The sequence below is a fragment of the Myotis lucifugus genome, unplaced genomic scaffold, assembly GCF_000147115.1.
Source record: "Myotis lucifugus unplaced genomic scaffold, Myoluc2.0 scaffold_22, whole genome shotgun sequence".
Taxonomy (NCBI): domain Eukaryota; kingdom Metazoa; phylum Chordata; class Mammalia; order Chiroptera; family Vespertilionidae; genus Myotis; species Myotis lucifugus.
This window is the reverse complement of record NW_005871070.1, coordinates 161,221-185,486: the sequence shown is the minus strand read 5'-3', so window position 1 is coordinate 185,486 and position 24,266 is coordinate 161,221. Positions and strand designations below refer to the sequence as shown.

Sequence of the window (24,266 nt, the reverse complement as noted above, 5' to 3'; positions counted from 1 at the left end):
TATCGTTTCTTAAATTACTTGTTTTCCTTTTGTGGTTCAGAAGAGAAAATGTGTTTCATTTATTTTGACAAAACTCAAAAGAAAGATGATTTTCTTTAAAAAGTCACTTATTTCCTCCAAACAGAAAAAGGCAAAAAAGAAAAAAGGAAAAGAAAAATAATCTATTGTGAAGATCACTTTCTCCACGATTCTCAGTGTAGGACACAGCCAGTTTTGTTCTGTGTACTGAACCTGTTCTGATGGCCCATGATTATACAATAAGCCCTACACTGGCAATGACAAGGTAAGAAAAATTCAACACACACTTTGGTTTTATATGAAAGCATTTATTACATGTTGATAAAGAGGGTAGGATTAAAAGATTGATCTCACTGATTAATCCTATTTTCAATCCAAACAAGTCGCCCTGGCAGCCCACGTACCCCTTCAAGTCCCTGAATATTTTAAGCAGGCGCATGCACACACACACCACCTCAAATGAAAACTCCCCAAGATCTAGTGTAACTGAGCAGTCATTCAATCAGAGGAGGAGAGAAATAGAAACATCAATGATGAGAATCATTAATAGGCTGCCTCCTGCACGCCCCCTACTGGGGATTGAGCCCTCAACCGGGCATGTGCCCTTCACCAGAATTGAACCCGGGACCCTTCAGTCCGCAGGCTGATGCTCTATCCACTGAGCCAAACTGGCTAGGGCGTCATTATTATATTTTTCAGTCATATTTATATTTTAAAATTTAAAATAAAAAAAAATTAAAATCAAACTTTAAAAAAGGAAGCCGTCAGATTCAGCTCACCATCAATCTTTATAAGAATATCACACTACTCACATACAAGATTCAAGTGAATATGGACTTGGATGCCCTCGTTTCAAATAAGAACATGTTCTCACATAGGAAGGGAATTTCTCAACAAGCAACCTGGAGTTCAAGTTCTAGGCAGCTGCTCAGTTGTGACCATTTCAAGTACATAGCTCTGTTCTAAGTTTATGGGACAAATCATCTCTAAGCAAGCCATTAAAAATACCAGTTTCAAGTGGTTTTAGTTCTAATTAAGAATTAAGCACTTTATTGTTAGTTAAAACTGAAAACCCATTACCTTCTGGAAATGAAATACTCCTAAAAATATAGTTATTAGAGTATGACCTTAGGGGGAAGCACAAAGGCAGACATAGCACCTTTTACCCACACAGTTTGATGAATTTTATTTGACTCTTATATACCTAAATCAACCATCTTCCACAATCACCTCCCGTAATTGTAATGTTCCTACCATAACACCATCTTGGGGAAGTCTAATCTACTTCGAGCGAGAGCTCAAATCCCAAGACAATAATCCTACCAATTTACCTGATCTTTAAGTGATATTAGCATTCATTTGGGTCAAATGGTATTTGGAAAGCCAGGTTGCACAGGCAGAGGACTCCCCCAAATGGGATTTTCTGATGATAATTTGCCAGAGCTTGAGCTATAATTCTTGATGTATATAATAAAGTACATGTGCAAATCCCAAACTCCATTTATGGGATGCTTCTCTTTTTCAGTCATGCTTCATAGCTTCTCAAATGTTGCGTTCATTTTGGTTAAAGGTTTCAGCTTCTTTAAATGGTATTTTTAAATGAGATTTTTAGGTATTTGCATTCAAAGCTCCACAATATGGTATGGGCAGAGAGCCATACAAACAGGACTTGAAATGCCAGTGGTTCGGTGACTTAATCAATTAAAAACAAACCAACGAAAAAACCAAAACAGAGGTAATGTAACAGAAAGAAGGAACCTGGCTTATAATATCAGTATATCAAAACTATATCGCTAAATCAAGGGCAATGATCATAATTATCTAGATGAAAAAAAGTTATATATTTATAGAATATGAGTGCTAAAAGACACATTTCAAGATCAGTCAGTCCAATTTTCCTCCTTTTACAGGTACGGAAACTGAAGCCCAGAATTTAAGCGACTTGTCTGGGGTAAGCTAAGTTAATTCTTTTGCCTCTGTGTCCATATAAAAACCAGAACTTTATTGCGATAAAGAAGTGATACTGCACACTCTATAACCCAAGAGATAAAGAAACACAGAATCTCAATTTACCTTACAGTTTTGGGGCAAAAATTTGTATGAATGTGGCCATCGGTACTAAGAACACAGAAGATAAAGATATCTTGACTTTCCACTTATAGGTTGATGTTAAATTTGGTGTTTAATCAACACAATGAAGGGGAGTATGTAGGCAAAGCTTGTAGGCTTAACCAGCACTTGTTTTGACTGTGTCAATCAGGAACCTGGGCCACATAGAACCAATCCTTGCTTTCCCAGAACCAAAAGAAGCAATGTAGGTGGTGGGTATCTGTCAGAAGTCAGGGCTATTTAAGGCTATTCAGGAATTTGGCATGTTCTTCTCCTCTTGGTAACAGAGTTTCTCCTCCTATTTTTGGACCTGTCTTTTCCTAGAAAAATGAAAGTAGTTTCATAAGAAATGGGTCAACATTATTTGCATGGGTCACTAAAATCAGTCATCTTATAAATGCCATACCTACCTTTAGCATTCTGTCCCGCTCCCATTTGAAGAGGCCACAGTTACTGAAATAGAAGAGGAGATTTACTCAGCAGTCAGATATGGACCCACACACATACAGATCAGGCAGAAGCTGATCAAGGTGACACTCATATTACAGGCTATGGTCAAATGCTACTGAAAATACACACTCCAGTCATTTCAGAAATGGTCTTCAACTCTGTAATAAGCCAGATACATCAGAAATGGAATTTCTAACGATAGAATGGCAGACTTGTGCACATGGTAGGTGATGAATGCAACCGTGGTTCCTACTGACAGTCACTAAGATGACACTGGGGTTTAGGAAGCTAGCCTAAGGCTTACCCGACCCCTGTCTCTTTTTCTGGAACTAAAAGGTTGGGATAAAAAAGAATTAATCTTGACCAGCCAGCATGGCTCAGTGGTTGAGCATCGACCTATGAACCAGGAGGTCATGGTTTGATTCCCAGTCAGGGCATATGCCTGGGTTGCAGGCTCGATCCTGTGTGGGGTGTGCAGGAGGCAGCTCATCAATGATTCTCTCTCATCATTGATGTTTCTATCTCTCTCTCCCTCTCCCTTCCTTTCTGAAATCAATAATAATTGCCCTGACCGGTTTGGCTCAGTGGATTAGAGCATCGGCCTGCGGACTGAAGGGTCCCAGGTTCGATTCCAGTCAAGGGCATGTACCTTGGTTGCGGGCACATCCCCAGGAGGGATTGTGCAGAGGCAGCTGATCGATGTTTCTCTCTCATCGATATTTCTAACTCTCTATCCCCTCTCCTTTCCTCTCTGTAAAAAATCAATAAAATATATTTAAAAAATGAAATCAATAATAATAACATTGATAATAATACTAATAAAACGATTGATCTTTTTCTGGTCTGAATAATCTTTCCTCCTTTTTCATAATCCAAACAGGGTCACTCTCTTATTGCTCAAGTGGCCTAAAGATGCTTGTTCTCCTTTTTTAACTTGGTGAATGAGTCCCAACCCTGAGAAGGGATGTGGCTACTATGGGGAAAGTTTATCTTCTGTAGAATTTACTCTGGGGAAGAAAGAGAAGAACAGAAAATACAGAGAAAACATAGAAATATGTCTTACACTCGGGTCTGGGGCCTAGGGGACTGCCTTATCTGCCTCATTCTTCCTCCCTATCTAGTTTTGTAGTGGAAGCCGTGGCATTTACCTTTTCTTTTCTTTTTGTAATACAAGTGCCTGACTTAAGCTTTGATTGCTATTTCAAAGAGGCATCCACTTCAAAGATGGCTAACTCAACAAACACATTGCCAGCCCAGCTGCCGGCCTCCCCACATTGAGATTCCTTTGGTTTAGAGACCTCTTAATTTAAAAAATGACCATTTGGGCTACTTGTTTTCTCTTCCTGTGCTTTAAATTCCCCCTCTTACGTTTTAAACTCATCAATAGTGAGCCTTGGAAACCCCAGGCCGCACCCTTAACCCCAATAAAAGCAGGATCCCAGGCCAGTGTGCTGTCTCCAGGCTTTCCACAGGGACCTTGCTGTGTGGCCCCAGGTGTGCTGTGTAATATTTAGGTCTCATAAGTAATAAACCTGTATCTTTTCAGAGTTCCCTAATAGTTATTGCTGAAGGGCAGCTTGCAATCATAGTAAGAACTACTAGGGCTGCTCCAGCCACAACATTGGTTATTGATAGGCTGAGACCAATACAAAACAAAGTTAGATGATACTAGTATTACTAAAAAAAAAAAAAAAAGAAAATCACAGTTCTAGTCAGGGGTCAGCAAAAAAATTCAACCCATGGGCCAAATCCAGCCTGTACTTGTTTTCGTAAATAAAGTTTGATTTGAACAGAGCCACAATAGCAAAGCTGAGTAGTTGTGAAACAGACCATGTGGCCTCTTTGCAAAGCGTAATATATTTACTATCTGGCCTTTTACAGAAAGTGTCTGCCCACTTCTGCTCTAGATCTAGAATTGACAAGAGAAAGACCAGAGAGAGCAGCTACTCTTACAAAAATAAGTGTCACCTGGAAGCCAAAAAGGCATCTTGTGCTTCCATTTGTGAGCTGTACTTAACTGCTTATCCTTAATGAACAGAATTTCTCTGTACTCAAATGTTTTACAAAAGTTGTTGTCACAGTATTTTGGAGAAGTCCAGTAATATATACCTAGCTACTTAAAACAATTATCTAGAATGAACAATTCACAAATCGGCTCCTGACAAGGTGATGAACTAGTATGAAGTTCAGTTCAAGTCCCCTTCCTCCCAAATCAGACCTGGGATAACTTGAAGTGAGAGTGAAGCATGGGTTTCAGGAAACAAGAACAAAAACCAAACAAGAAACAAAAAGGTAGTGTGAATATTCTGGTGAGATATTCTTGGGAAGACTAAAGGTGATCCTAAAATTGCCTCAAATTCCAAAGGATTAATATCATACAAAGATTATGTCTTTTAAGAATCATGTAATAAAGTTAGAAATTAATAATAACGAAAATCAATCCTACATATTTAGAAATTAAACATTACTAACCCTTGAGTTCAAAAGGCAATCATCAGGGACATTAGGAAATATATTTAACTACACTTTAGACTGCTAGAGCAGGACTACTTAGAGGGATATGACTGGCAACATAGGTCTGTTTACACCAGCATCACCACAAACACGGGAAGACATGGTGGCCATGGCATTATGACAGATACCATGTCATGACTAACATGTGATTATGCAGCACATGTGACGGTAGATACATAGGGTGAGCACCGAATGGACCAGTGATTGTGTACTACAAGCTGCGTGTGATCAGCCACCTTGAACTCCAGAGGGTGTATTCATGGTGTGTTCTATGTGAATAACACCCAACACAATAATAGCTGTCTCTATATCTGAAGTCCCCCCAAAAATAAAAAGAAAACTCCTTAAGAGTAGAGGGAAATAATCCCATCTCCTAGCCCTGGGCAAATACACATATTCCCCAACCCACCTTATCCATACTTCATTGACTGATTCAACAAATGTTTCTGAGGACCTACTAGAGCAGCGGTTGCCAACCTTTCGGGCCTGACGGACCACTGGTTGGCGACCGCTGTACGAGAGGTCAGGCAATGTGTTTTGGGGATAAAGCAGTGAAGAGGGCAGGATCCCTTCTCTGCAGGGACTGTAAGAAGGCACGGAAATAAGGCTTGACTCTCACAAAGGATTGTCCAGTGTTTCAATGGGACAACATCACGTAAGAATTGAAAAAAGGGTTCAAGAAGTCCAGATGGGCCAAGAAACTCCAGGCAGTCCTCATACCTGCAATGCTTTTTGGGAAGCCTGTCAAGGGAGATGCATCTGTTTCCACAGGGACACTTGAAAAACCTTTTTATGCCGTCGTGCCAATGGTAGTCATGTTGCTCGCTGATGCAGGTCTCCAAAGGCTTGAAGTGGGTATAGGCACACTGCATAAAACCAACACACACGGTCAAGAGCTTTGAAGGAGAAACTTGTCCTCTCGTCATGATCCAGGTGCTTGCTAGTGGAGTGACCACCTTATCTTTCAGTTGCCATGAGCCCTGTGATTTCCTGGGTCCCTCATACCGATACCACCTTTTCTCATGTTTGCCTCAATTTCTAGTCAGGTACTAAGCACACGATAATCTTGTGACATCAAGACAATAGGAAGGGCAGGGGAAGAAAAATACTGGAAGCCTCTCAATAGCCTGGGCTGGGCTGTCCTGGGCTCACTGCAGTCCCTGGTTATGGGACACTGAGGCACGGGGCCCATTGAGGAAGTGGATCAGCAGCTCGGTCACTTTCTCTTACAAGGCCTCTGAAAGGATATAAGCTTACGAATCCTATTTTTTTAAGTAGCAAAACCAAGACAGATATTAAATAATTCACTTAATTTTGATTCTCAACAGAACTGAAGGAATAAGAAATGGTGGCTGAAGCTCGAAAAAAATGCCGGGATAGTACAATGTTAATTTCTGCTAATTACACTGAGTCTAGATAAATAATTCCAGACTTTGACAACCTCAACAAGTGCAGAGCAGCCCTGGCCCAGCTGGTTGGAGTGGGGTCTCATGAAGGTTGCAGGATTGATTCCCAGTCAGGGCACATATCCACATACCTAGGTTGCATGTTCAATCCCTGATTGGGGTGTGTATGGGAGGCAACCCATTGATGTTTCTCTCTCTAAGATAAAAAAGAAAATAAAAGTGCAGAGCAGAGTGATATGCCAGCTGTCGTAGGCAGAATAATGCTCCCCCCACACAAAGACGTACACACCTACCAGGTGATTTTAAGATAGGGAGGTTATCCTGGATTATGTGGGTGGGCCCAAAGGAATCACAAGATGTTCTTAAAAGTGGAAGGAGGTTTGAGTGATGCCATGAGAGGATCCAACCTGCCATTGCTGGCTTTGAAGAGGAAGGAAGAGGTCACAAACCAAGGAATATGGGTGGGATCTCAAAGCCAGGAAAGGCAAGGAAATGGTTTCTCCTTAGAGTCTCCAGAAAGGAATACAGCCCTGGACTTTAGCCCTGTTAAACCTACACAGACGTCTGACCTACAGAACTGTAAGGTAATAAATTTGTGTGTTTGTTTTTTAAATATACTTTTATTGATTTCAGAGAGGAAGGGAGACGGAGAGAGAAACATCGATGATGAGAGAGAATCATTGATGGGCTGCCTCCTGCATACCCCACACTAGGGATCAAGCCCAAAAACCAGGCATGTGTCCTGACCAGGAATCGAACCATGACCTCCTGGTTCGTAAGTTGATGCTCAACCACCGAGTCACGCTGGCTGGGCAATAAATTTGTCTTAAGCTACCACATCAGTGGGCATTTGTTAAGAGCAGAAACAGGAAACTAATACACTAGCTATGTCCTTAGGTTTGCCACTTTGTCAGAGTAAAAGCTGTCATCTGAGGTAAAACCTTTACTTATTTTCCAAGGTCTGAACTTTCTTAAGGAAGCCCTTTTAGTTGTGGCTGTTTCAGGGCCACTTCCTAAATGTAAAGGAAAATCTAAGGCTTTAGAAAGAATAAAGATATAAAAAATTGTTTTTGGTAAGCTAAGCCTCTTCCTCCTCTTACATGCAAATAAGGCTGACTAGCAGGCAGGGAGAAAATGACTGGTAATGATATAATATAGTGCTCAATAAGAGCTTTTTTGGGAGCCAGTTTTTTAAAAATTTGATTTTTTTTTTGAGAGAAAGAGAAAGAAACATTGACTTGTTGTTCCACCTATTCATGCATTCATTGGTTGATTCTTATATGTGCCCTGATTGGGGATTGACCCTGCAACCTTGTCTTATGGGAACAACACTCTAACCCACTAAGCCACCTGGCCAGAATGGGGGTGGGGAGTCATTTTTAAATTAATGTTGAGAAATAGGGAATTTATTATTTCTCACAGACTTAGGATAAAAATTCTGCAAACATAGACAATAATACAATTCACACTGCCTTGGGATTCAATTTAGTAAGTTAAGCCCTGAGTAGAAAGAGACAACAGTAATTGGTCATATCATGATATCCCAGATCAAGTTGTTCAAGCAAGGTCCCAGGAGCTGTGATCTGAGGATGTATGAGAAACTTGAGAAACACGTAATAACTTGGGTCCAATGGGCAAAGGGGAAGAGACGTTAAAGGCTTGTCTGCAGAACTGGGAGCTGAGGTCAAATGAGAAGAAAACCTCACTACAAATGCTCCCCCTTATCAGAGCTCACTGGACAGTGGACATAAAGCCAGCTCCTGGGCTATCGTAACAGTTTTGTTTCCAGTGTAAATAAATGGCTTAAGCAAGATCTGGTCACAAGATATGGCCCCACATCCCATAGATCACCATGTTCCGCTGAGTCACAGCAGCACAACACAGGGCCCACAGTCAGACCGTCCTCCTGCACTCACCGTCTTGCATGTCACCACTCGACATTTCACTTCTTTGATGTTTCTCATCTTTTCTTCCATTTGTTCTTTTTTCACCAGTGGCTCAAAATAGAGTTCTTGCAGCTCAGCCTCGGCCTGAAATGGCAAGGCATACAGGAGACTTTTACCAAATCCAACATATACTCAGACAACAGTTCAATAATAGAATGGAAGAAACTTCCTGTCAATGAGGACCACTTGATAATAGCTTGGTAAATGCAAACCAAGAGATAATCATAAGTAGACACAAATTCTTGACATGCAAAAAAAGGGTACAAGAGCATGTGATTTTTAAAACACTAAATACAAACTTAAAATGCTACCATTACTAACAGTGTTACCATGTCAAGTGTGCACCAGAAAGGAACTAGTCCTACTATCCCAATACAGACTCCAGCTATGGAAGGTACTCAATGCCTCCCCAGCAATGACAGCCCACTCTATTTTATACTCTTCTCCAGACCAAGTACTTGTTAGGAGTAATCCTGCCTGTTTGGAACAACAGGGAGGAGATATGAGGGCAGTGAGATATTTTTTAAAAATATACATATTTTATTGATTTTTTTACAGAGAGGAAGGGAGAGGGATAGAGAGTTAGAAACATCGATGAGAGAGAAACATTGATCAGCTGCCTCCTGCATACTCCCTGGGGATGTGCCCATTACCAAGGTACATGCCCTTGACCGGAATCAAACCTGGGACCCTTCAGTCCGCAGACCGATGCTCTATCCACTGAGCCAAACCGGTTAGGGCGGCAGTGAGATATTTACAGCAGAATGTGGTCACAGGTCTGGAGTTAGTGCAGCTAAGACATAAAGTCCCAGGGTCTTTGGTGGCCACAACAGGAAGAAGTTCAGCTCTACAGTCATTTGAGCATCTTTCCTGATTTCAAGTCCAGAAAAAAAGATATGCTATATAACCTTCATGTTAGTCATTTGCTAATCAAAAGAATAGCAGATCATTTAGAGTAGTGGCACTAAATGGGGGTGATTAGTGCCCCCAAGAGGACATTTGAAAATCTGTGGGCCTTAATCGGTTTGGCTCAGTGGATAGAGTATCGGCCCTTGGGCTGAAGGAAGGTTTCGGGTTCGATTCTGGTCAAGGGCATGGATCTTGGTTGATGGCTTGATCCCCAATAGGGGGCTTGCAGGAGGCAGCTGATCGATGTTTCTCTCTCATCAATGTTCCTAACTCTCTATCCCTCTCCCTTTCTCTCTGTAAAAATCAATAAAATATATAAAAAAAGAAAAAAAAGAAAATCTGTGGGAACACTTTTTTGTTATCTCAATAATTGCTACCCTTGCTATCAGCAGGGGCCAAGGCTGCTAAGCTATCTGCAATGCACAGAACAGTCCCCCATACAACAAAGGGTTTTCCTGAATGTTCTTCAGGACATGTGGATGAAAATCCGATTATCACCATTGAACCTAACTGCTTTCTATCAAACCCTACAATATGTGTGCATGGTTTTAATATACACTGAATATTCTAAGAGTGCATTTAGGCAACTCTTATGTATATGGAGGGACAACTGCACATTGGTGTCTTCAAAAGTTTCCCAGGATTATTCACCATTTTAGTTTTTTTTAAAAAAATCCCATTTTGAAAGAAACAGGCCCATGGTATTTATTTAAGTTACTAAGAAAACACATCTCTATGAGTCTTCCTTAATATCTGTCTCAAATATTTACAACACTTATAAATCTAACACTCTACTTCATACTTCAATATTTCTTCTAGGGTGTTGTGTCCATGTACTTACATAATAAAATACATATTTTTAATATAAATATTTCCCTCTTTCTTTTTTACATTACATTTTAGATATTAACATTTCAATAAAATTCAACTAGTTAGGTGATAACATCATCATAAATGTTATTTCAGGATAATAAGGGAACAATACAAAATACTTATTGTTAAAAAGGGGCACTGGAGTGTTGGGTTGATAGCTGCTGATTTAGAGCATTTGAAATGCCAATATAAAAATATTTGAATGGAAAAATCCCTTTCACATTGCAAGGCAGAAAACAGTAGATAGTGGTGATCCATTTTAAAAAAAATGTTAAGTTCACAAACTGACATGCAGCTACATCCTGGTTGAGGTAAAAGAAACAAATTCTTAGTCCCACAACAAAGCACTGCGAGTCTAATGGCAGCTCTACCATCTTTAATCTTTTGAGCTCTTACCTCCTTTAGGATCCCTGTGTGCTTCGATTTTGCTTTTAGAATTTTCTGAAATTCTTCAGATTCCAGGTAGGCAAGCTGTTCTCTCCTTTTTTTCCTGGCAGGCTCCAATTCATCCTCAGCTAGAGGAGAAAGAAAAAGCATCAGCCGGTATAGCCCATCTACTGTCATAAAACAGTGGGCCTTATCCACTCAGTTTCCTTCATTCTCTCTGTCTCTGCCCACCAGTCCCTTCAAACTTAATTCACTCCACTAGCTACCAGCAGAGGAAGGCTCTTAAGAAGCGAGCTGAGATGCAGAAACTAGAATATGGGAGGCAGCAAATTTGACCACTGAATTAAAATATTTTTCACCTTAAAACAGGTACACTGACTATGAAAAGAGATAACAAGTATCCTATTTACAAACTGATGTTAAAATGACATTGCCAACTTCAGTTTTTAAAATAAAAATAGGGCAATTCTAAACAAAGGAATTCTACTTCTTTCAAAGTAAACCTTTATATATATATATACATGCAAAGATCCAATGAGTAATCCTTTATTCAAGTTTTCAAATAGTGCATACTTTCAGTTTAATGCAATTATAAAAAACAAACAGTTCCAGTTGTGGAAATTCTATTTAGGTATTCTACCTAGAGGTAAATTGAAGTAAAATAATAACTTGATATCAGAAATGCTGGTTATGGCTTAAACACTTCCTTCTCTTTTACTGTGAACTCTGAAATCTGCAGTACCTTGCGGAGAGAATGTGGTATTCTTTTCTACACGTGCCTTCACTTCCAGGACATCCTCGGGGTAGTTTTTCTTCTTTTTAATGCTGTTTGGGTCTGTTTTTGAAAGAATTTGGCCTTTTGCCCTTAATTTGGTTATAGCAGCTAACTAGAAAAAAAGAGGAGGGGGAGATAAAAGTCTAAACAATGAGATAGGCATTTGTAGCTCCATATCCCTTTCCAGTTATTAACCAATGAATTCTGGCAGCTTTCAAATATAAATTGGCAAAATATCTTCATTTTATTTAACATTACTACTATTATTAAAATTTAAAAGTATGGGAGACAGGTCTTATAACTTAGTAAATGAAGTCTCAGCTTATTTAAATATCGTAAGTTTAACATCAGCTAGTCTATAGGGTTCTAGACCCCTAGAGGAACCACATAAACATTTTGGAAATTTGTTTTAGAATCAGACAGAATTAGGATAGAATTCCAGCTCTGTCACTTACTGGATTATAACCTTAGTTACTTAATTGTTCAGCCTCAGTTTCTACATTTCTAAAACAGGGATGACAGCACTTCCCTATCTTTGAGGGTTGTGTGAATGAAATGAGATAATGCATGTGAAACACACACTTGGACACAAAAAATAGCATTGGCACATCTATCACAGGGACAGTAACAGTGATGAAGACATGCAATTATTATTACTGTAGGTACAGCTTTGGCTTACAGCTCGCCTTTGCCTTCCATGTGGTTATTGCTGCTACTACAGCAAAGAGAAGATAACTCAAGACAGGGTGACTCAGGAAGGGGAGTGGTGGAACGTGCTGAGCAGTGGGGTTTTGAGCACTTCCACTTCAATCCGAGCAACTCGGTTATTATGTGTAAGATTTCTTTTAAAGGATTCTTTAAGCCACTATTTTACTATCTTGCCTCAATAATTTCAAGAATTTTTTTCCCTAATGCAAGTGTCTCCAGTTATAAAACAGTATCTTCTTCTAGGCTATCTCCTTCAGCCTGACAAAAGTGTTGAGATAATGGCTAATTTTCTTGGACTAAATTAATGGCATTATGTTGACATCATTTAAAATTTCACTGACTTTAACAATCATGATCAATAAATAGCTACTGCGTGGCTGTCATTCCTGATCATAGATATATAAAGTGAGAAACTCCAGCTATGTCTATGAAAAGCAAATTCAAACACTGAAGAAAACAAATACCAGTTACCTTTTTGGCTTCTGCTAAAGCACTCAGTTTTGGTTTTGGAGGTGGTGACTCATCGAAAAAGAGAACATCATCTCCTTCTGAGATGCCTCGCCCCAGCGTGGGCACCGGTGTGGGTGGGGTTGCTCCCAGCCTGGGGAACTCAGCCCCTGTTGGTGGAGACCGAGGGGGGGGCTGTCGAGAAGACGACGGCACAGCTGGGCTCGAGACCTCATTTGAGCTTTGTAAAAATCTTTAAAGAAATATGCAATCACACACTTTGCAAGCACAAAGTAACAGACTGAGAGACTGCAGGCAGGCCACCAGCTGATGAGTAGTTGTCAGTAAAATTTCCCTTCCTTGGTTAATAATTCAGATTAGCATGCTATTAAGAAGAATGCTAGTTTCATTAACTCTTCACTCCTCAGTTGTCTGATTTTTCATTGAAAAAGCTCTAATTGTTTTACCAATTTAGAACTGATCACTATTTTTTTAAAATATATTTTGTTGATTTCAGAGAGGAAAGGAGATGGGGAGAGAGAAATATCAATGATGAGAGAGAATCATCGATGGGCTGCCTCCTGCACGCCCCCCACTGGGGATTGAGCCCGCAACCCAGGCATGTGCCCTTGGCTGGAATCGAACCCGGGACCCCTCAGTCCGCAGGCCGATGCTCTATCCACTGAGCCAAACCATCTAGGGCACTGATCACTATTTTTATCAATTAGCTTTCTAGTGGGTGCTGTATATAGCAGCAGTCGCCAACTGGTGGTCCACGGACCACTGGTGGTCCGTGGGGTCCAAAAGGTTGGCGACTGCTGGTCTATAGAACACAGCCCTGAAGGTGAGCTATGGACTATATTCCTAGGCCTCTGATTAGTCTAAGAATTCACCTAGATCTTTAGGAATTTACCAAATCTCTCTGTATTTTAGGAACAGCTGAGACACTTAACACAGTGCTCAAGGTACATGTTAAGCACCTGTACGTACTTGTTACCATTACTATCATCTTATTACTATTCAGATAATTTGAGCTAAAGAATCTTTGGGATAATCACTTAGTAAGTCATATAATGTCTAATCACTGGATTGTATAACTGAAACTAATATATGTCAACTGTAATTGAAAAATAAAAATTTATTTAAAGTAAAAAAAAAAGGGTCTTTGATTAATTTACCTTCCATATTCATTCCCACTTAATTTTGTCTCTAAAATGACTTCATTTTCAGTGCCTCATTTTTGTCATTTACCTCAACAACTACAAAAACTACTCATTGTGCGACCTGTAATTAAAAACCTAATTGTGCCAAACTAAGAAACAGGAGCCAAACACACTTTCCCCTTTCCCCAAACCCTTTTCAGATGTGCACTATAGATAAGGGTCCTTTCTTTTCCACGGTGATATTAATTACTGTAACCTGTACCACTCAGTCTCAGGATTCACTAACATAAGTCAGAAACATGTAACTTTAAATGCTATCTATCTAGGTTATGTCAAAATTATTTTAACACTTTTAAAAATTAAAAAGATATCCAACCATCCAAAATGTAAAGTGCATTTTTGAAATCTCTGAAGATATTTTGAGGATTCCTGAGATGAGTTATCCAAGCAGGGATATTAAATGTTACTCTTACCGTTTCTCCATTTCTTCTGATTTCCTCTTCCTCATCTCCAACATAAGCTGCTTCTGTTGCTTCAGGAGGGCTGATGCCGAGATAGACTGGAAAGCAGGTTTTGAGCTTCCCATGATCCCTAAAACACAAGTCATAGATTGAGGGGATTCTGAGAGGCAGCGGGAACTCAGATATGAATGCTAAGCAGGTACAAGCTGACTCTACCTGATGATTTGGCTTTGGCTAAATGTTGTTTCAAGTTTCTGGCTCCAAATGTGGGCAAGTCCATCAATTCTCTGAATTCCTCAGAGCAAGACAAGCTTTTCTGGGCTATTCCTGGAATATACAAACATCAGCTTTAGAGGATCTGAAATTTAAACCCTTTGATGTTATGTGACATTACTTTTATTTTATTTTTTAAATATATTTTTATTGACTTCAGAGAAGGGAGAGATTGAAACATCAATGATGAGAATCACTGATCGGCTGCTTCCTGCATGCCCCTACTAGGGATCGAGCCTGCAACCCAGGCATGTGCCCTTGACCGGAATCGAACCTGGGACTTCAGTCCCCAGGCCGATGCTCTATCCACTGAGCCAAACCAGCCAGGCCAGGGCTGACATTACTTTTAAACTCTGCATTCATAACTTACGTCATTTGTAAATGAACTAGATGGAATGCCAAGAGAAAAAAGGATCCTTAACCTCTAATCAGACTAGTAGGACAAGGGGATGGCAAATATAACTTATTTTGAGTAATGATTAGAATACTCATATCTGTGGGGTCACATCATACACTATTTCTGGAATATGCACTATGGATAAGGGTCCACACTAGGCCCTGACTGCTGTTAAATGAATAAAGCCCCGCCCTAGCCAGCTTGGCTCAGCGGACAGAGCATTGGCCTGTGGACTGAAAGATCCCGGGTTCGATTCCGGCCAAGGGCACATGCCTGGGTTGCGGGCTCGATCCCCAGTGGGGGGTGTGCAGGAGACAGCCGATCAATGATTCTCTCATCATTGATGTTTCTCTCTCTCTCTCTCCTTCTCCTTTCCTCTCTGAAATCAATAAAGAAATATATTTAAATAAATAAATAAATAAATAAATGAATGAATGAATGAATAAAGCCCCAAGTACAGGGTGAAGGTAGCATTTTCTGATCTAGATCTGTTTTAATGAAAGAAAACAGATGGGTTTGATTAGGAACATGATACTAATGATTCTAATACTGGACATTAGAGTTAGACCCAGATACATCAAGAAATTTTTAAAAGCATACTAAGCTAAGACACAGTCAAGATGAACATGCTGTTTTTTCTTAAGATGCTGCCAACTGAACTTGATTCCTTCAGCTTAGGCCATATTACTAAGATAGTGAGGAGTGGATACTCATAATTTAGAGTACAAAATGTGACCATTTTTAATCCTAAAGACTACACATTTAAGCAACAGAAAGAAATGTAGTTTTGAGAAACAAAGTTACCGAGTTTTTGTTGAGTTTCCTGAATGATCAAATCTGTGCCCTTCACGACCAGATTAGTCAGAGTGGTTTGAATCTTCTTTTTAGGAGCACCAGCTGCTGCACTGTAATGACAAGTCACCCCCAAAGGAAAATCACTGAACTTCAGTGTTCTGATAAAGTGAAGAAGGCACAGAAGTATGCATAGTTTCTCAAAACAGCATATAACTAGACTCTTACTATCATGACCCTATAGCATAACTGGTGAAAGCATTGTATCACGGATGTGAAAAACAGCAACATGCAAATTTGCTTGAGGCCATCTGGAAGGAAAATTTGACAAAAGAAATAAAAAATATGCCAACACTTTAGTCAAGAAATCTAAGGATTTATCTTAGAATAATTGACTATTCAAAAAACAGGATATTAACAAAAGCTTTATAACATTAAAAATCAGAAACACCATTAAGGTTTAACCATAGGAAATTGTGTAAATTATTGCAGAGTCATGTAAAAGAATACTATGTAGCCACTAAAAATAATGCCACAAGTAAATATTTGATAAAGAAAACATTATTTTGTTAAAAAAAAGTTATTAACTAGATACAGTATGATTTCATTTTAAATTACTAAAAATTTATACATATGAAAAAATATAAACCACCTAGAAGCAGCTATAACAAGGAGCTAACATATACATACATATATATTTTATTTTATTATTATTATTTTTTAAAAATATATTTTATTGATTTTACAAAGAAGGGAGAGGGATAGAGAGTTAGAAACATCCATGAGATTGGCTGCCTCCTGCACGCCCCCTACTGGGGATGTGCCTGCAACCAAGGTACATGCCCTTGACCGGAATCGAACCTGGGACCCTTCAGTCCGCAGGCCGACGCTCTATCCACTGAGCCAAAGCAGTCAGGGCAACATACATATATATTTTAAAATAACGTTTATTGCTTTTTGCAGTTTGGAAAATCACAGAAACTATTTCTAATTTAAAAATGAGCTTGATATTACAAAATAGGCAGGAAGTGTGAGTCCTCTTGCCTAATTTCTGTTGCACATGGGACAAAATCTATGCTTTGTTCTTGGATCAACTATAGCTCCCTTGTGCCAAGTCCACAGACATCACGTACCCAGATGTGCTTTTCACAATAAGGGAACGGTCATTGATCACCTACTCAGGGACTCTGGAGAGGCTGATCCCCAGAAAAGAGGCGACAAACGCCTGCCTTCCATGCCCCTTTGTGAAGCTGCATATTCATTCACTGAATTAAATACGGATTTCAAGAGGTCTGCAATCTTACTCTAATCATACATAATAAGGGAAATGATTTAAAGGATGTCAACACAATGATTAACAGTCTTTTAACTACCAAATAATCAGCCCCTGACAAAGTTCCACTATTCACATTAGAACCCAAACAGGAAGCATGGGTTTTTTGTTAAAGACCATCGTGACATGGCTCAATTTCTCCCTGTTCTGTGGCTTTTCTCTCTACCTGGGAATAAAAGAGGCCCTCATCTATTAAAGATAAAACCTGCACAACTCTTCTAGGACCATTACAGAAATGTACAACCACTAGGTTTATTCTTATCAGATAAGCAAGGTCCTGGTCTCAAAGGCAGCTCAAGAATGTCTTACACTGAGGCTGCATATGATGCTGAAGAAACCCCTCCATAGTAAAAACCATCCTGACACAGCCGTTCTCTCAGACTGATGCCTTTGCTGGCAAACTTCTTTGGAATTCGTCCTCCGGAGAAGGTGGACTGCAAGTCAGCTCGCTTGGCACTGAGCTTCTTATACTGGGCCTGAATGTGATACTGACAGTACTCGCAGTCCTTCTGCAAAAAGGAAGAGAGGCTGCCTCAGGGTTAGGGTAACAGTCCAGAAAACAATGTACACCCACAGGGTCCCTTTCTCCCAGCTTTGTGAGACATCATTCTGTGTGCAGAGCCCTCCCTACTGACCTCCAAAGCCATTTGCAAAGTGTAGTCATGCAGTGAACAGGGGAAAGAAGTTCTCTTAAATTCTAACTAAAGCACTAATTAGGTTAAAAAAAGTGATATAGTTCACTCCCTTTGCACTCGTTCTACAATCAAAATAACACCAAGTGAAAGAAGTCAGACACAAAAGGTCACATAACATATTGTATGCTTCCTCATATGTCACATATCCAGAGCAGGCAAATCCAGAGACAGGAAGCAGGTTAGAGGTCACCAGGAGAAGGAGGTAAGGGGGATGAGAAATGTTTTTATGGGGTGATGAAAAGGTTTTGAAACTAGAAAGCTGCTGGTTGCACAACAGTGAATATACTAAATAACACTGAAGTGTACATTTAAAATGGTTGATTGTATGTTATGTGATTTTTACCTCAATAAAAATTAATTTAAAAAAATAAGACAAATCGGCTTCTAGTGAGATTTTTCTATTTTTTCTGGTTGACTCTTGGACAAATGTTCCTTCAGTGAAAGGAACAAAAGAGAAACAGCATACTATTATTCTACTGGGTGAGCCCTCAGATATGGTAACAATGCTCACTAGTTCATCTGCGAAGCAGGAATGAGGAAAAAAACCGAGATGAAACCAAAATCTGTCATTTAATCCTTTCAAAAAGCTCTACGACAGTGGTTCTCAACCTTCCTAATGCCGTGACCCTTTAATACAGTTCCTCATGTTGTGGTGACCCCCAATTTCATTGTTACAAATAGAACATAATTAAAGCATAGTGATTAATCACAAAAACAATATGTAATTATATATGTGTTTTCCGATGGTCTTAGGCGACCCCTGTGAAACGGTCGTTCGACCCTCCCCCCAAAAGGGGTCACGACCCACAGGTTGAGAACCGCTGGACTAGATGGAGAGCAGGCTGACAGCTGTTGTGGGAGGGCGGGGTAGGAATTTGGGAGGCTGGAGTTGGTGGTGGAGGGACTGAGCAAAAAAGAAAAGAAAAAAGAAAGAAAAAAACCTCATGGACATGGATAATAGTGTGGTGATTACCAGAGGCAACGGGGGACTTTGGAAAGGTAGAAGAGGGTATTGGTGGGATAAATGGTGATGGAAGGAAACTTGACTTGGGGTAGTGAACACACAGTGCAATATACAGATGATGTACTACAGAATTGTACATCTAAAACCTATATCAACCCATGTCACCCCAATAAATTAAAAGAAAAAAAAAACAGCCAACATAATTATAACCATCAGGTGTGAATTAATCAAAATTATACCTTTCTTTTTTTTAAGATTGGGAAAAAATATATGTTTTGGTGTGCCGCAGAATTTTAGTAATTAGTTTATGTGTGCCATGAGATGAAAAAGGTTGAAAATTGCTGCACTATATGAAATGTCCAGAACAGGCAAATTCAAAGAGATAGAGGTTAGATTAGAGCTTACCGGGGGCTGGATGAAGAGAAGAATGGGGAGTGGCTGCTAATGGGCATGGGTGTTTTTTTGGGGGGAGGGGGGTAATTGAAAAATGTTCTAAAATTACATAGTGATGAAGGTTGCACAACTCTGAATATATTAAAAATTATTAAATTGTACACTTTAAAAAAGTGAATTGTATAGGTGAATTATATCTCAATGAAGCTATTTTTTTTTTAAACTCTAAGAGAAGGTATAGTAAGCATAGACTAAACTAAGGTGTGCAGTGTATTACATCATAGTGTTTGATCTCTGGCCCCACAAAGAATGGATAAAAGAATGGTGTAAGTTTAGAATTGAGGGTGAACTAAAATTCTGTTTCTTATACCTCCTAGTCAGCTGGCAATAAAAGATAACTTTCCTAAGAGGTGAAATCCTTCCCCTACTCTCAGCTTTTCAAATTGGCAATTATTAACCACACATTCAATTTTCTCACTTTGATGCTTCCTGTTATGTAGGAAACTCAGTTCCAAAGTGGTTGTCACCACTAAAGTACCTATAATTTATTCCTATTAATTCCTCTCTTTAGCAGAAAACATCCTAACAAGGCTGAAACCAACCAAATTAACAGTCTGTGTACATGGTTCTCCATTCTTCTTCTTTGCTTTACAGGTTCCCAGGTCAAGAGCTTCACCCATAATTAAGATCTTTTGAGGATGATCAATAGATAAGCACACCTGTAGAAAAGAAGTGGAATGGGAGTTAAAAGCAGATGAAAATATGATCTTTTATCAGCTAGAATGGATAAAAGAATGGTTGGTGTGAGTTAAGAAGTCAGGCTCAAGGAATTTGAAGCCAGTGCCCTATAAAAGTTTTAGAAATGGGAGGTGTAGAAGACATATTTAGTTCTCTACCAATATCCATTCTCTCCTGTGTCTTTGCTATCAAAATCTTGATTTTATTTTGGTTGGCAAAGGCTGAGTATAAGGTAATGGATCCTATTCCCAGTTTTCCCAGCACTCCTTACATATTGCAATGGTCATGTGACTATATTCTTTCTGACCAATGAGACTAAAGCTGGGATTGGTACAGAAGGTTTGGGGAAGCTTTGGCTTTACTGATAAAAGCAGATAGAGGAGGTTGGCTCAGTTCCGGCTTGAATGGAGAGGTGATGGCAAGAGCTTCAAAGCCAAGAGGAAAAGAGGAAAAGGCTGAGAGACTAGCAGGCATTGGTCCTGATATCACTACAGTGCCTATGTCTAGGTTTTTAAAAATTATGTGAGAAAAACAAACCCCACTGTTTACTGTAAAAAGAAACTATAGTGAAGTTTTCCTGTTACTTGTAGCCAAACCACATTGGAACCAATAGGTGAAGATTTGTTGCTATTCTCTGGTGAAAATAAGGAATGAAAAAACTTTGTCTCTCAATATTCCTGATAATAATAATCTGTCTACAACAAAGTTTAAAGTGTAGCTTCTTGCTGGGTCAGCTGAAGAAATGGTATGTCCCATTCACACCATATTAAGATTTACAATTTACTAGTGCAGCGGTCCTCAACCTGTGGGTCGCGACCCCTTTGGGGGGGGGGGAGTTGAACGGCCCTTTCACAGGGGTCACCTAAGACCATCGGAAAACACATATATAATTACATATTGTTTTTGTGATTAATCACTATGCTTTAATTATGTTCAATTTGTAACCATGAAAATACATCCTGCATATCAGATATTTACATTACGATTCATAACAGTAGCAAAATTACAGTTATGAAGTAGCAACAAAAATAATTTTATGGTTGGGGGTCACAACATGAGGAACTGTATTAAAGGGTTGCAGCATTAGGAAGGTTGAGAACCACTGTACTAGAGAATCAGTGGATAGTACCAAAACTCTAATGATGATGCTTAAGAAGGTAAAAATTCACTATGATTCTAAGTTGCAACTATGGTTGTACTAATCAATGGAGCAAAGTCCTCTCAACCATCAAACTATAAGACCTTGCCATCTTGATATACCATGGAAATTTATGAAGGAGAGCTAAGGAGACCTGAGCTAAGAGTTAAAAAAACTCCAGGAAACTTGAAACTAATTCAAAAGATATAATGAAAGAAGTTGATACAAAACAATTTAGAGCAGGTGGAAAATTCAGAATACTGGTGGGTGAGGAATGAACAAGCAAGCAAAAAAATAGATTAACGGAGGTAATACTTTAAAGGCATGATTTATTATCTGAAAGTAGACCACTACAAATCTTTTTGACAGAATTTGACTAAGTTGCAAAGGTATTTCCCCCAATAATCACAGAAACAGATTCTTACCTCCTCTGAACCATCCTTGGGCTTCATGGGGTTAGCATTGAGTAGCCCTATGACGGTACCCTGTTCAGTCTTCCAGAGTTCTTTGTGAACTTCTCCAAACAAGAACAATGACACATACCGTGTCAGGTCACGAAGATCATTTAGTCTCCAGATGCTAAATGTTTTCCCCTGGAACAAATATTTATTCTTAATTTTAATGATTTTTGAATGGGGTACACTGCCTCCATTTACAGTTCAAGTGTTCTGTTGTGGAAAAATACATAACTATAATCCACCCTAAATATATAATCATCAGAATTTCTGTTAATTATAAATTAATCCTTTCTCTAGGCTTTAGTACTACCCTTTTCATTTTAGAGATGAAGGTAAAGTTAAGGCAAACCAGTAGCAAAATTGTTACTAGAGTCTCTAATTCTCAGGTCTAAATAGTCAATGGGATAGCAGCACTGCCTTTCTAATCTCTCACTCAAAACATTCAAACACACACACTCATGTGCATATCACAGATATAAATTTGATAACCTTATCACTGATTAATTAAAATTACAATGAGATATCACCTCACACCTGCCAGAATTGCTACCATTAGTAAATCAACAAACAAGTGCTGAAAGGATGTGGAGAAAAGGAACCCTTATGCAATGCTGGTGGGAATGCAGACTGGTGCAGGCACTTGGAAAACAGTGTGGAGTATTCTAAAAATATTAAAAATGGAACTGCCATTTGACCCAGTGATCCCACTTCTGGGAATATATCCTAAGAATCCCAAAATACCAATTAGAAAGATATATGCGCCCCTATGTTCATAGCAGTGTTATTTACAATACCTAAGATCTGAAAATAGCCCAGTGCTCATCAAAAGATGAGTAGATAAAAAAGTTATGACACCTTTACACAATGGAATACTATGCGGCTGTAAAAATAAGAAGGGTCTCTTACCCTATGCAACAGCATGGATGGACCTGGAGAGTGTTATGCTAAGCGAAATAAGCCAGTCAGAGAAAGACAAATACCACATGATCTCACTTATGTGGAATCTAATGAATAAAATAAACTGATAAACAAAATAGGTCCAGAAGTATGGATGCATGGAATGGAATGACAGATCTGAGGGGAGGGGGGTCAGGGAGATGAAAAAAGATTAACCCAAAAAACAAACAGACAATAGTGCAGTGCAGGCAGGGTGGAGGGGAGCAAAAAGGGGGGAAAATGGGGGACATATGTAATACTGTAAATAAATAAATAAATAAATAAATAAATAAATAAATAAATAAAATGGCTTACACTGTTACAGCTCTGTGGAGTGACTTTCTTCAATATAACCCCAAATGTTACCCAGTCTACTTCTTCTAGCTTTTCACTTGCCATCTTTTCCTTGAGCTGAGACAGTCTGATCAGTTTTCGACCTGTCATTTTCTTGTTCATTTCTGTGGAGGACACTCGAGGCCGTCTGCGTCAAGAAATCAGCAATTAGTAGACCATCTATATATATAAAACCCTAATGTGCAAATAGACTGAACAGCAGAACAATCGAACAACCAGTTGCTATGACGTGCACTGACCACCAGGGGGCGTGTGTGGAACACGGCGGGTGTTGACCGCGGTGGGATGGTGAACAGGAGAGCGGGGGTGCCAGACCAGAGTGCCAGATGCTGTCATCGGGGTGAGCCTCTCGTGGTTACTGAAAATTCTTTGCTCCCTTGTGCCGCGGTCCCGCCTGGCACTTGCACCCACTGATGGCTCTGGAGCCTCCACTTGCACCCACTGCCAGCGCCAGTCCTGCCTGCACCCGCTGCTGGCGCCAGCCCCAATCGCTCCATGCTGTCAGCGGGTGCGAGCAGGGCTGGCGCTGTCAGCACATGGGAGTGGCGGCAGCGGGAGTGGGGCTGCCAGCAGATAGGGAACCTGGGGCCATGGTGGGAGGGGCTGGGCGGGGGCACAGGGGATGGGCCAAGACCCACCCCTGTGCCCACCACAGCCTCACTGCCCACAGTTCCTCTCAAGGTGCACGGATTCATGCACTGGGCCTCTAGTGTGTGTGTGTGTGTGTGTGTGTGTGTGTGTGTGTGTGTCTCTCTCTCTCTCTCTCTCTCTCTCCTATCTAATAATAGAGAAACATGGTAATTAGCTGTAACTCCACTACCCTTCCCATTGGCTAATCAGGGCAATATGCAAATCAACTGCCAACCAAGATGGCGGCTGGCAGCCAGGCAGCTTGAAGCGAACAGGAGGCTTGCTTGCTTCAGTGACGGAGGAAGCCAATGTTCCCCGCCTGCCTTGCCGGCCTCTGAGCTTGCAGTTTAAGAAACAGTGTTACAAATATAGAAGCTAAACAAAACCCCAGAAACCTGCTTTCAGCCAGCCGGGCTACAGCCAGCAGGACCGCAACATTGTTTCAATTATAGAACAAACGCAGATCCCTGCTTTCAGCCAGCCGGGATCTCAGAGCTGGAGTGAGCAGGACCGCAACAGTGTTACAATTATAGAACCCAAACAAACCAGATACCTGCTTTCAGTAGCCGAGGCCTCAGAGCTGGAGCCAAGCCTCAGAGCTAAAGCTGGCCCAGAATAAAAAAAAAAAGAAAAAAAGGACAGGGTGGGAGCTTCAGTCACCCGCCAGCCTGAAAACGGCCCTCAGCCCCTCACCCAGACTGGCCAGGCACCCCAGTGGGGACCCCCACCCTGATCCAGGACACCCTTCAGGGCAAACCAGCCGGCCCCCACCCGTGCACCAGGCCTCTATCCTATATAGTAAAAGGGTAATATGCCTCCCAGCACCGGAATCAGTGGAGCCACGAGGCCGCGAGGCCTCCTGGCACCGGGATCAGCGTGACGGGGCAGCGCCCAAACCCCCTGATCGCCCTGTGGCTCTGTGTGTGACAGGGGGCGGGGCCACAACCTCCCTATCCGCCCTGCTCTGTGCCTGATAGGGGGAAAGCTCCCCCAACCCCC

The 24,266-nt window shown here is 40.4% G+C and overlaps 1 protein-coding gene across 5 annotated transcripts in view; it reads right to left on the bottom strand.

The window, feature by feature from the left end:
* Positions 1-305: 305 nt before the first annotated feature.
* MCM10 (minichromosome maintenance 10 replication initiation factor) overlaps positions 306-24,266 on the bottom strand; it is a 38,831-nt gene continuing 14,870 nt past the window's right edge. For all 5 annotated transcript variants that reach the window (XM_014453224.2, XM_014453225.2, XM_006085805.3 and 2 more), the window contains exons 7-20: positions 22,599-22,764; positions 21,315-21,482; positions 19,616-19,732; positions 17,271-17,470; positions 15,641-15,741; positions 14,383-14,493; positions 14,179-14,296; positions 12,567-12,795; positions 11,355-11,499; positions 10,622-10,740; positions 8,414-8,527; positions 5,812-5,957; positions 2,538-2,580; positions 306-2,447 (exon numbers count right to left, since the gene is read on the bottom strand). In XM_014453224.2, the coding sequence (XP_014308710.1) occupies positions 2,364-2,447; positions 2,538-2,580; positions 5,812-5,957; positions 8,414-8,527; positions 10,622-10,740; positions 11,355-11,499; positions 12,567-12,795; positions 14,179-14,296; positions 14,383-14,493; positions 15,641-15,741; positions 17,271-17,470; positions 19,616-19,732; positions 21,315-21,482; positions 22,599-22,764 (1,861 nt within the window). In that variant the 3' untranslated portion in view covers positions 306-2,363. The remainder of the gene's footprint in view (positions 2,448-2,537; positions 2,581-5,811; positions 5,958-8,413; positions 8,528-10,621; positions 10,741-11,354; positions 11,500-12,566; positions 12,796-14,178; positions 14,297-14,382; positions 14,494-15,640; positions 15,742-17,270; positions 17,471-19,615; positions 19,733-21,314; positions 21,483-22,598; positions 22,765-24,266) is intronic.